We start from the raw sequence: 13659 nt of genomic DNA, 5'->3' as shown, positions 1-13659 counted from the left end.
TACCAATAATGGCCTATGAATTGTCTTCATTGCTCTGTTCTACTCCCCACTGATAGCTAAAGTGTGTTTAGCATATTGATGCACTTTGGCTGCCATTGCATCATCCAGGTGGGTGGTACACGTAGAGTAAAAATCCACTGGAGACCTTTTTGTCAAGCAGAAGAAGAGTTTATTGTATATTTGGCCTAAGAGAATCACCCTTCCTGCAATTAGGAGGATGGTTCTAGCAAGAAAAGTTACAGATAACCTTTTATACACTTACTTGATAAGACAAAGAGCTTAAGCCTCAAAAGGAAAAACTTCAGTTATATTTAATTTCTATTGGTCAAGCAAATGTCTACCTCAAACAGGAGATGTGTACATAACTGAGCTGTCAGCATTTTCTAAAAGTATATAGTTACGATTGGCCTTCCACACAAAAGCAATTCTTTGAGATTCTTTGTGTCTGCAGACCCCTAGTCTTATCAACAGCAGATACATTTAAAGTTGCATGAAAGAATTCAACCCTTTGTTGAATTGTCCAGAAAAGCACCATATAAGTGTAAGTGTAAGAAATTATAGATTGGTGCTGCTGAGATCGGAAGAGACAGAGTTTAGAGAGATGAGACCAGCTGCTGAAGTATTTGTGATAGGGTTGATGGACAGAAGATGGAAAGAAGGCTAAAAGATGGTACCTGCTGCTGTGCAGAACAGATGAAGAGTGCAGGTTATAGAGCTGAAAAAAAATAAATGACAAGAATTTGAATCCAGGTAAGGCTGATTGGAGTTCTGGGGTGGTTGAACTCGAATAATGATAGAGTTATGTGTCTTGTTGTGATACAAAAACAATTGAGTTTGGTTTCCTTCATTCAGGTGGTAGAAAAAGGAAGCCATATGGTGTTGCATGGTAAGGTTTGATTCTTGCAAGAGGTATAATATAACAAAATTATATTATGAAAACTAAAATATGAAAGCTGGTAAGATAGAATCATTATACTTTTACATAGGTGGGATCAATTGGGTGACATTAGGGTTTGACTTCCTCCTGAACCTTTACTTAAAATTTAATTAATTATGTGCTTATCTTTAATTTTTTTCTTTGGGTTTTCTGCATAATTTGTTATGTTATAAATTAATATTGTAAATATATATATATACTGTATACTAATGGAAAAAAGAAACAACATTTTCTGGAATGAGAATACCATAGTTACAGCTTACAGTATGTACTTTCACAAAAAGTTGTCATTTTGTTTTAAGCCCTCTGAGTAGCAATACAGCTTTTGCAGTGAGGCATTGCAACTTGCCAATCACATGAAAGCTTGTTAGGTGCACTTTTACTCAATGAAGTCCAGGAACAATGCCTGATCAGGTCACCTTTAAAAACTCCTTAAATCAAAGCTTAGGTCACTGCAAGAAAAAGGCCTCAGTTTTCTGTGCATTTCATAATGCCTCACATGTCACCAGAAGCAAGGGAGAAGGCCATTGGCATGCTGCAGGCAGGCATTTCATGTGCCAGCATTGCCAGACACTATGGAGTAAGCCACTCCATTGTGTCCCGACTGCAGAGAAGGTTTCAGCAGACCAGTAGGATGACTGTCCAAGATTCAATCCATCTGAGAGATCATTTCACATCTGACACCTGTATTGCTGCTGAAACTGCCAGCAGACTCAATGCCCGCATCAGTGACAGGACAGTGAGGCTCCATGCTGCTGGTCTTAGAGCAAGGTGACCTTTCAGAGGCCCTCTGCTCACACCTCCTAGACATCACACCAGATTTGCTTGGACCAGACAGAGGCTGCGATGGACTTGTTGGCAGTGGCATCAGGTCCTCTTCACAGATAACTCACTCTTCAGCCTGTTCCACACAGACCAGAGGGCCAGCATGCAGAGGGGGAGGTGTTGTGTTTCTTTTTTCCATCAGTATATACAGTATGTAACTGCAAACTATGAGATAGTGCACTTAAAAATGAGAACAGGAAATATGGTTTGTGAGAGTCTGGAACAAACTATATTACTTTGTTGAAGTGGATACCTTGGCATCTTTCATAAAACATTTGATCTGAGCAAAGCAACCAAAGGTGCTAGGTGGTCCAAACTCTCTTATTTTAATCAAAAGAATGAAGTGTCTGTATAGAAATAATTATTAGATTTTTAAAGTTTTTTTTAATTGTGGTGGTATAGGATTTTTTATAAGTGGCAGTTTATTTATTTCAAAGTTTTTTTTAACATACTAAAGTAGGTTATTTTGTGAAACTGGAATAAAACTTAATACCTTGATTACAGACATACACACTACAGTACTACTAACTCATTCCCATGAGACAAAGTTTGTTTATTCCTGTTCTAAGTTTTCAAAGCTCTACTCCTGAAATACTTGGTAACAGCCCCAAACAAAATTATTTTGAAACAAATCCAACTGTTGTTTGACACTGAATGATATTATGACTATTTTTTATTGAATCATACAAGAGAGAAAACAGTGCTCATTGGGGTTATTGGATGATAATACAGCAGCCCAGCCCACAATGGCATGAATTTCTAAGTGGATTATAGGTCTATCAGTAACCCACAGAACAAGACATTCTTACAAGTATGCATGTATCTGAAATGCATTGTATTATATACCAAAGGTGAAAGAAAGACAGGGCCTAAGATTAATCTGACCACCAGCATAATAAGCATGTTTCCAGCTTTCCCTGGGGAATAAAGAAAAATAGGCTTGTTTGTGCCAGGCTGCCATCCAGGATATCTATTTCATGCTGGAGTGTTAGACTCAGGTCTGCCAACAGCACATTCTGCAAAAGTGAAATGAAGTACAATTGAAGGAAGCCTATTTAGTGACAGAGTACTTCCAAAGCTGGTGAATGCAATCCCATGGGTAGAGTTCTGAAATGACAATGCTGCCATCTTTTCTGACAGGGGTCTTTTATCAAATGCAGCAGAATCCTGTTTCCAATCACCTCGTTGCTAACCAAAGAGACAATCCCAGTTAGCTGTGTTCACTCTCATTTCTGAAAATTTGCCGGCATGCTCATCCTTGATGTTGTGTTTCTGCAAGCCTCTCGAGCAGCGCCCATCAAATTAAATTTAATTTTCATGTCAGCCACCATGAGATAACAGAGAAGCAGATCAGAAAAGGTTGCCTTTCACGATGAATAATGCACTGAAGCCTTCCTTTCCCTCAGTGCAAATTAATCTGGTAGTCTAGGGAGTTTTCGCTCTGTTTTGAAACATGCAGCTAGAATACTGTGTTTGTGCAGTTCAGACCCCTTGTTTTCACAGTTTTCACCATCTCTGGAATCAAATAACCATAACCTGAATAAGGTATCTATGTCTTCTATGAACCATACATGGAATCAGATAATGTCCTACATAAAATGTATACTTTAGTATAGATACAGTAGGTGAACTGCAATTAAACAACATACTGTATGCTACAGTATATACACATTCATAGATTTAGTTATTTAATGTATATATTTCAATACCTGGTGTAACTTTGAAGTTCCATCTTTCTTTCAGCATGTGTGTTGAATAACTAATTTTAAGATTCACATGTCTAAGGAGCAAAAATGTTAACCACTGTGCCACAGTGCCACCCTAGAGATTATATAGTGTAGAAAAGGTAAACAAAAGTGTGTTAAAAAGCAGAAACATGAGATGCTCCGTTAACCTATTGATTTTTTTATTACCAGTTTTAGAAAACAACTTTATTAGCATTTCACTTTTATCTTTCTTGATGGAAACACTTGTTTTACAGATGTAATCATATTTATAAATTTGGAATAGTGCAGTAGTACTTAAAAGGTAATTGATTTTTTATAATTAAATCAGTTTAATCTACAGTATTATTCTACTGACTATTATACTTATTATTTCAGTTTGTCTTAGTACAGACATACAGTAAGTGATTCCTGCATTGTTGGATAATAGCGGGTTTTCTATATTTAAGAAACAACACGGTACTGGAGATTTTGAAAAAGTAGCAAAGTCACAAAGAAAGCAACAAGGTTCTATGTGATGTACAAAAATACATTTATTTTCAACGATTTCAAAATGACAGTCTCTTTACAGTAGAAATATTGAAATAAACAAGAAACTCAAGAACAACATATATGAAGGTGCATGCATTCATAGTTTCTGTGCAGACAAAATGTTGCAACTGTTTGCCCACTGAAGGATTTACAAGTGATTAATTACTGTATGTGGACTTACAGAAGATTCATGATAGTGTATATCCTATTCCCAGAATCTGTCAATTACATTCTTAGGAAAGCTCTTTAATTTTGCTATAAAAGCGTGCAAAATTGCACTAATATTATATACTGATCATTTGTTTTTCTCTGGAATGCTGATATGACACATCTCTAAGACATCTTGTTTCTAGATGTTTCAAGCTGATAGAATGTAGCATCTGTATTACAATGCTTAAAATATTACCATGATGACAGAAAATACCAGCCAATGGAGAATTTTGGCTTTAGAAACAACAGACTTAAGTCAACCAAAATTGAGTGCATTTTCTACTTGGCTTGTACAACAGGAATGTTGGCTTTAGAAACAACAGACTTAAGTCAACCAAAATTGAGTGCATTTTCTACTTGGCTTGTACAACAGTAATGTTAGAGAAAGCTAAGAATCAATCAGACAAATATATATATATAGTATATTATGTTATGTTATGTTATAATCATTTCAGCAGGTCAATGAGATCCTAATAAATGAGACACAGATGATAATTTATTAAAGGTTTGTTTAGCTTAACTTGTTTGGCCTGTTTGAGGGAACGGTAACCTAACACTAAGGATGAAGCTGCAAGACACCTCACTTTTGCAAGGAATGACCTGCAGTAGGGGGGTGTTGTAAGGATGAAAATGGGGTGGCAGGAGAGGTGAGAGAGAGATGTGAAAAGAGAAATTCAGGAAGTGTATATAAATATACTGTACATAAGAGTCTGGAAGTGGGTGAGATTAGGACCTTCTCCCAAACTTCTATTCCATTCTGACAAAATAAAAAAAAAACAATCTATTACTGCTCTGACCTCACTGTTCAGTTGTAATATGGTGCTCAGAATTTGTTTCAATGAAATGCCCTGTAACCTAAGCTTTTCTATCATATGTACCACTGTCACAAAAAATGTCCACATACAGTAAATAAATCTACTAGGACTGTTACAAGATATGATAGGATAGATATCAGTTTATTTAAATGAAGTTTCTGTTTTTAGGTTCTTATTCACTTTACATTTTACAACCTTGCACATCTCTTGTGAAATTATGTGAGAATTTAAAACAAAACTCTAAACACAGCAGAATGAAATGAGAACAAAACAGACAAGAAAGAGAATGTTTCATTGTTCATTACTCTTGTGCACAATCTCTTAGAAGCCATTCTTAGAAGCATTTTAAATTTGAAGAAACCATACAATTCTTCAGCAGTCAAGAAATCAATAATTTCTGAATACCTGCACTTTTCTCCTTGAGCTACTCTTCATGTAATTATATGCTGACATCAGCATGTCATTCATTCCTGCATGCAAAAAGCAGAGATGTAAATCAGTGGAAAGAGTGCCAACGCATCAACCTATGGGTGCTCATTACTGCAAATGGTACAATACCAGCTACAAAGGAGGTGCACATATTGAGTTGTTCACTTCTGACTGGTTTTAAGATGAGGCATGATAAGATAAATGTTTTATCTTTGATACACATTAAAAGAAAATCACAAATAAGTACAATACATAAGGTGTGGAATACATGGTATCAAGATCGGTGCAGGCTTGAAGAATAAGGAGACAACAATCTATTGGCTTTAAAAGATAAAATGCTAATTCTGATGTAATTACTTCATGTACATTCTCTAATAAGGGGTTGTTCTACAGCTTTAATAATTTAAACTGAATTTATCCTACTATCCTACTTTCCCCATTTGTGGTTATTTTTTTCTTGGAAGATGATGGGATAAAAGAGTAAGATTCCAATTTCTGTTGACAAAGTTAATGTGAAATTAGCCCTCTTGTGCTTCAGCTGAATCAATTGTTCATTTTCTGAAAAAGTTTTGAGATAGCAGATAGCAATTAAAGTCATTTGAGGTAAAAAGTAACCATGATTTCAACTTAAATCAAAATAAATTATTTATAATGTATCTTAGCTGGTACTCATTAATTGTTTTCTGAGTGCTTTCATGAATAATTGTAATGGCTTGAAGCAAACACATTGATATTGTTTGGTTTTCAAACTCCTGCTGGCTGGCAAATAGACTGTTTTTTAAAAATGTCTGATGCATTGGCAAGCTCTTCCTCTGTGTTGTCTTTTAAACATACAGTATGTATTTTGCTATGTATCTTTAATGTATATACTTTTAAAATTTTAAGATAACTCCAAATGTATATTTTGATCTAGAAAAAACATACGGTAATTTCGGGAAAAAGATAAATTGCCAGATGCATAAAATAGCTGAATCTTAGTACTGTACTAAATGTCACTTTTCAGTAACTGTTGGTAGATAAATCCTTTGTAAATTTTACAGTTTACAACATAACACCTTTTGTTTTCTCGGTTCAGATGAGACTCACATTCAGTAGACATTCACATTTCCTTAGTGTACATAAAACCTTGCACTTACTGTATATAGACAATCTTTTACAGCTGAAAATACTTCACTTAATTGATCTACCTGTAATTTAAGTCTTCCTTTACTGTTAATATTAATTGTCAGCAACCAGCACGCCTGTTTTCTATTTGTGTTAAAAGTATAGGACTTTGTTTCCTGACTCTTTTCACCTGGGAGAGATACAGTTTAAAGCAGTGGTTTGCTTTTGTCTATTGTTTAAAAGTATGCATTTTATCTTCTGGGAACCTAAAACACACAACACAGTAGTATAATATATTTTGATCTCTTCATATAAGTATCCTACAGAAGATAATGTTCTTAGTTTGTCAACTTTACGTACATTAAGTTTTTTTGTATTTTTTCCTCTAGGAATATATACTTCATATATGGAAAATAACATTTACATACAAAAAAGTTTGTTTTTCTTTACAGTGATATTAATGGCAGTAAAGGCTGGCTGTATTCATACCAATATTTCATACTATATAAACAGTGGAAATAACTAGGCTCTGTACATATGAGTTTATCTAAAGATTGCCTTAGCAGATATTTTCATGTGAAAATGCAAATTTGTACACAAAACATTCAGCCAATTGTCCATTTTTTTCTGGTTGTTTGTGTAAATCAATTATTTTAAATTTAGCAATTGATTGGACTGTAATTGTGAGCATCAGGAAGGAAGTTTGTTAAATATAATATTAATTCATATTAATTTTATGTCAGGTAATTATAGCTGCAACTGACCAATTGCATTACAACATCAATAGCAAGGAATAAAAAGTCTCAACCCACATCTTATTAGAATTCAAATAAAATTGTCGGCTGAGAGAGCAGGGCAAACAATTGAAACACTTTTAAGGGTTCCATGATTAAAGACTTGAAAAATAAATTAAAAAGGGTGAAGCATATTTTTTAATCCAGTTGAATGTATTGAACTGTATGTCTTATTTAGGAAATTAAAAAAGAACTATATACAACAGGCTTTATCTACAGTATACCACCTGTGTCCTCAGTATTAACATGCACAAGTCCAGGACCTCATTGAACGAAAAACTAAAAGAAAGCTGTTTGCAAGGTAATGTCTTGTTTCTCACCCAACATAAGTATTTAAAACATACTGTGGTCAGGTCTACTGGTGTTATACAGTTCCAGAATCAAGTGAAAGGTTAAGAATGCCTATTTACAAAGAGAAAACACACAGAAAAAAAAAGTTACAAACGCAGGAGTAAATTCTGTTTTAATAGAACTAGTACTATACAGTAAAATTAACCCATTTCCCCCTGGAGACCAAAAAACCTGAATACCATTGCAACAAGAAAATCAATGAGGATAGCTCTCTGACACTAGACCATTCGTATCTTGATGTTAAAGAAACATTAAAAATAAGGTTTAGATCCCCCCTGAAAAGACTGCTGTCCCACAGAGAAACTTGGCAAATGTGTTGCTAAGATATGTTGTTTAAGCCAAGTTAGGAAGTGTATGTATTCAAAGATGAGGTGCAAATAAGTGAAAGGATACTCATCAACACCTTAGTTTTGTTTACCTCTGACCTATAGCCAATTTGCTGTCTTCATCACGAGACCATTCACAAGACTGTAGTCTGTGGCTATCTAAGTCTGTGGTCTGAGCCTACATATCAAAATGTACAGTGGCAATGACTTCTTCCTTTTCCAATTACATGTACAGCTTTCCATGTGTGCCTCCACATTCATCAATAACATTAATAATGCATTACCTGATGATCTTAAACCTGTCTCTGAAAGCCAATCTACATGGTGGCTACTAATAATTTCCATATTTTAGAAGCATATCCATTTCTATCACTTCTCAGAATGTTAAAAACAACAGGGTCAACAGTATAATTCCATTTTATTTAATTCACTGCTGGAAAGTGCTGACTAAAATTCAAAAGTGAACAGTAACACAACTCATTCATTATAGAAGGTTTCATTGTATTTTAATCAGAATAAATTCTTTATCGGAACATTCTTTTTTTTACAGCAAGGGAGAACTGCCTTATTTGAAAATTTCTTTCTGTATGATGTGCATTGCTTAAAAGTTTGCATTCTTTAAATAGTCCTCTAAATCCTGACCTTTGTACTGCATGAGCTGGAAATATTTGAAATGAAAAAAATCCCTTTCCTGACATACATTCTGATTATGTAGAGGACATTCCTTCACTCTTTTCTTTGATTGTGCTTGCTTGAAAGTGAAAAGACAAAAGATAAAAATGGAGGTATCTTTTTTATACCTTTATCTCAAAATGAGATACCTTTAAAAACATACTACTCTGCAATCAATCTTTAATTTTTATAGTTAGTCCCAAAAAGGAACAATTATGTCCCGTCAAAGTAGCTCAGATCTCAGCACTTAAAAAGGACTGGTCAACACATAGAAGGAAAAGTGGGTGCACTTACAAAGATAAAAACAATATTGTAAAAACCTATTAATATAATTTAAGGAATCAACAATCCAGTTTATTTCTAAGAACTACCTGCTCATGTGATATGTCAGATGGCCAAGCAAGATTTTTAATATGCAAAACAAAAATAGAGATTTAATACTGCTGCATGAAATTGAACATTTACAGTATCAAGAAAAGGATGATAAGACAATGGTTATTTTCCTAAAATGCTAAATGCCCAAGCTATGTACAAAAATACATTGTCCTCTTTTGTCATAAGAGCTGTTTAATTTTTGCCCAACAGCACTTTTATTAATGTATGTGACAAATAAATGAACAACACAGTGGTGTAACAACAGCAACACACTCCACAGGTGCTCTCTAACTTTGTTTATAATTCCTGCTTTCTCAAAATTAAGAAAGATTTATTTAGGATAAAAAAATGCCTTGATAAGTAGATTCCGATCGAACCCATACATCTTGTAAAACAAGACACACCCATGCAAATCTGTATAAATGAGGTCCTTAAAAAACTATTAACATTGACTGTGTTTTAGAATTACAAAAAAGAACCTCCAAATCTCGAAACGTTTGTACACTTCGTTGCATCACGGGTTTTTAAACGCTAGTGCAGTTTGGAATTTCCCTTGTGCTTTCACTCTCACTGACTTTAGGGATTCCTCCTGGTAAAACAGTAAAAAAAAAAGATTAGTTCAACAGATGAGTACAAATCTTCAAATTGTTATATGAAAATAATTATTTTCCCTTTTTTCAACTAGATTGGAATGGTTTAAAGATTAGAAATGTAGAAATTGTAACATGCCCTTTAATGAAGATAGGAGCTGTGGCAAGCACCATAAACAGGCCAAGAAGGTTTGACAGTATATTTAATGGATATGCATCACTATGCCCATATTATCACAAGGCTGAAGCAGTGTTTTAAAGCTAAGTGAATGATACCCAGAACACCAACAGTAACCTTTCCCAGCCCTGTCCTTCAGAACCTTCTCGGAAGTTACTTGGTATAATTATTTGTTTAAGCAAAAGCTAAGATCAAAATAATGACCTCCCACAATAATATTAGTAACAGAAAAAATGTGAAAGGATGAATTGCTTTTATGCTGTTTCCTTACTGCATTCTGAAGAGATTAAGTATTAGTAAATACATCAAGGGAGGAGAATATTCTCATATGGTGGCAAGTTTGCAGTCCACTGTTTTCAGTCTCGCCTATTACTAGATTTCCTGCATCTCTTATGGTGCCTTTGTACTTTGGCAACAGAATCCAAACTGAAATAGAATCAATTTGTGTTGAAGCCTTATAAAGGTCATGAAAACTAATAATAATTTCTGGTGCTCTCAACCAACTACAGTGGTGAAGGCCACAGAGAAATACAGAATTTATTGATTGCTCTGTGCAGACATCACAACCTGATAATCATACAGCTTGATAATTGATTACAACAAGATACTGAACGGATCTCTTATTTTACCCTTTTCAAACCATTTTCAGTCACATTGTGTAAAATAACAATAAAGCTAACTGTTATTCTGGGATCTGTGAATTCTTAATAAAGTTACCCCGAAATACACATTTTTATTCAATATTTGACATTGCTACCCTATACTTTCAGTCCTGCAGAGTAAAGTTTTTATTTTTGTCGTTGTTTTTTTGTGAAGAACAACTGTGTCCAGACAAAGTGTCTCAGGCTTCTATTCATAACAGGTTATGAAGGAGTGAAAAACACAAAAGAAGGAAAGGGCAGGGTATTAATGGCAAGAAAATACTTTTTGTTGAAATTCAGGAAGCCCAATTCAGGAATGAATAAGGCTGAACTAGCAAAAAATGACTTCTTAAGTAGGCAAAAGGTCAAGCAAGGATTCTAATGGTAATATAAATACAAAAACGTTTTTAGCATTGTTTAAGCTCCAGTATATTTCTAGGTTAAAACGCTTCACATACAGAGGATATGTAGGTATCTTGTTCTAATGTAGAATGATTCTTTAATAGTTTGTTAAATATGTGATAATTACTTATTATTGCTCAGTCCATTTGGCTGCTTTCATTTATTAAATGTGTATAGTTTTCTAAACAGTATATGTTTAGCAACACATTAAAAAACAGAGTATTTGTCTGTTTACTTTCAGACTTTTATGGTGGGTTTTAAAAAAAAATTGGTGCAATTGAGAATTGTTAAATAATTCTCAAATTCTTTTTTTCAGTCAGAACATACACAGTATGCAGTTCATCCATCCATTTTCTAACAACTTAATCCCATATGGGATCACAGGGAAGCACGGAGCCTATCCTACCAAGCAACAGGCACAAGGCAGGATACACTCCTGGATGGCACACCACTTCCCTTAAAGGGCATACAGTACACTGACACACACACACACTCACACCAGGGCCAATTAGCCTACCAGTATGTCTTTAGACTGTGGGAGAAAACTGGAGGAAACCCACGCAAACATGGGGAGGACATGAAAAATCCAGAAATGAACCCAGGGCCACAGCGCTTGCGAGGCAGTAATGCTAACCCCTCCAACACTATGATGGTTGTATGCAGTTGAATAACAACTATGTAAAAGTAGAGACTCAAACCTAAAATAATTGTTCAGTGTTTACTTGGTTAGCAGTGTATAGTAAAATAAAGTCCTCAATCTGATAAATCGAATTTGGACTTTATATTTGACATCTATATAGGCATCTGAATATATACAGTACAATAAATTTGCATATAAACAAACCAGATGTGTACTGATGTGAACACTCACCTATGACCCTGGTTTCCAACTCCTTTTCCAGCCGTTCCTCAGGACTAGAAAACTCACTCAGAGTAATTTTGGGTGCACTCTCACTTTGGCTGACTGAGCCAATCATCTCCTGTTCCTTCTCATGGTTAACCTCAGCATAAATATTGATCCATGGAATTTTTCTATAAATAGGATGAAAAAGATACCAACTGAATTACAGAAACTGTCAGAAAATGGATAGTTATTGATGTTAGGTTTATATTGCATGTGTGAACTTATAAACGTAGGACTAAAACAGTAATCAATATACAGTACATCCCTGACTGTTTGGTTAGGTTTGGCTTAAAGCCTTCAGCTACTGTGCTATAACTTCAAACCAGTTGTATACCTCTTATTGGGATTGTTAATCCTGCAACCACAGTTACTAATGATACTATACTTCATCTTCAATATTACTGTACTATAATATGTCAACTAATATTAACTTATCTTGTTATGACTGCAGTAAGTCAACTGTGATTTCTAGAACATACAGTACAATACTGTATGCTTTGTCATTACCAAAAAGATGCCTATTTTCAGACTGTTCAAAATAATCTTAAATTAAATTCTCCCCTATTCGTCAAGGTAAGAACTGTAATTTCACCTTTATCAATTATACCATTTATTCAACTCAGTCAAACTTACATTGTCATGATCTTCTAGACATTTGAAGGTGACAGTTTTTGAAGTGGTTGAGAAGAACATGTACAAGTTCATTTAAATGGAAGACAATTAATAGAGGTATGATTAATGGGTCTCAGCTTCATGAAAAGGGGTAAACACAACCTCAGAACAATTTGAATGGCGATTACAAATGTATCTGCACCCATTTCTACTTATCAATGTGGCAGAAGCACTGTCTCGTGATGGATAAAACACTGCACAAGAACACAATTTTGCTGTTATAGACACATGCTCATGCAGGTAGTGTGTCTTAGCTTAAAAAAGCAGACAATTACATGTTCAGACAGCTTTCAAGATCATTCTACATAGTGGAGAGTAAAGGTTGATTCCCCTCTACTAAACAGAACTGAAATTAGAGTGGCTTACATGCTGTACAGAAAACAAATGCACAGTTACAAACATCTCAAGAAGACCCTCTAACCTATCTAGGTTCTCAATAGTTTGCAATGGAAAGGCAGCAAATAAGATGCAAACAATAGGGACTGTTCCTGGCCTCTGTAGTGGAAATCTAATGAGTTAATTGATTCTTAAAAATGTAGAGAGCTTTGCAAAAAAATATATTGGTGCTTTTAGATAATATTTCAAGGATATAACTGCTATGCTACAGTGCGTGCAGAATTTTAGAAAACAGTTCATCAACAAAGTACACTGTTTAGGTTAGTTTAGAAGACAATGTACCAAAACAATATATCCTGTCTGGGTCATTAGAATTAGCTGAAAGTAACTGATAAGTTTTGAATAACAAATCTAGTTTTTTTTCTCTCGCTCTATGATGTAATCTGTTTTCTCTTAGAGAAAGGGGAAGTTTTAGAAGGGACCAAGTGCTGAACTTTTTTACAGCGCAACGTCTTATAAAAACCATGTACTGCTTGTAACAAACTGAGTCTCTGGTTGCACTTGGCGAAGTGGCAGCAGGGCTCCCAATATTGCAATATTGAAATAAAGACCTTACTCAGGTGAGAACTCTCTCTTGTGGCTTCCTTGATAGTTATATTTCCATGACAACTCTAACAATAAAACAGCTGCCACAATAATATTTTGTGTGGAATTAATGGAAAAGGAATGTCGACTTACAGTATATAGTTCCTCAAATTGATAAATAGGATATTATTATTGTTATTAATTAATATTTCCTGAAGCAAATGTAACATCACCTCCAAAGTAATGTATAATTTAAGA

General features: G+C 34.6%; 1 protein-coding gene across 1 annotated transcript in view; it reads right to left on the bottom strand.

The window, feature by feature from the left end:
- Positions 1–4001: 4001 nt before the first annotated feature.
- The window catches only part of sorcs3a (sortilin related VPS10 domain containing receptor 3a), a 273164-nt gene continuing 263506 nt past the window's right edge, over positions 4002–13659 (bottom strand). The window contains exons 26-27 of the mRNA XM_006630827.3: positions 11776–11936; positions 4002–9682 (exon numbers count right to left, since the gene is read on the bottom strand). Of these exons, the coding sequence (XP_006630890.2) occupies positions 9618–9682; positions 11776–11936 (226 nt within the window). The 3' untranslated portion in view covers positions 4002–9617. The remainder of the gene's footprint in view (positions 9683–11775; positions 11937–13659) is intronic.

This window comes from Lepisosteus oculatus, chromosome 4, assembly GCF_040954835.1.
Source record: "Lepisosteus oculatus isolate fLepOcu1 chromosome 4, fLepOcu1.hap2, whole genome shotgun sequence".
Taxonomy (NCBI): domain Eukaryota; kingdom Metazoa; phylum Chordata; class Actinopteri; order Semionotiformes; family Lepisosteidae; genus Lepisosteus; species Lepisosteus oculatus.
Note: the sequence above shows the minus strand (reverse complement) of the source record. Positions and strands in the feature narration are given on the sequence as shown.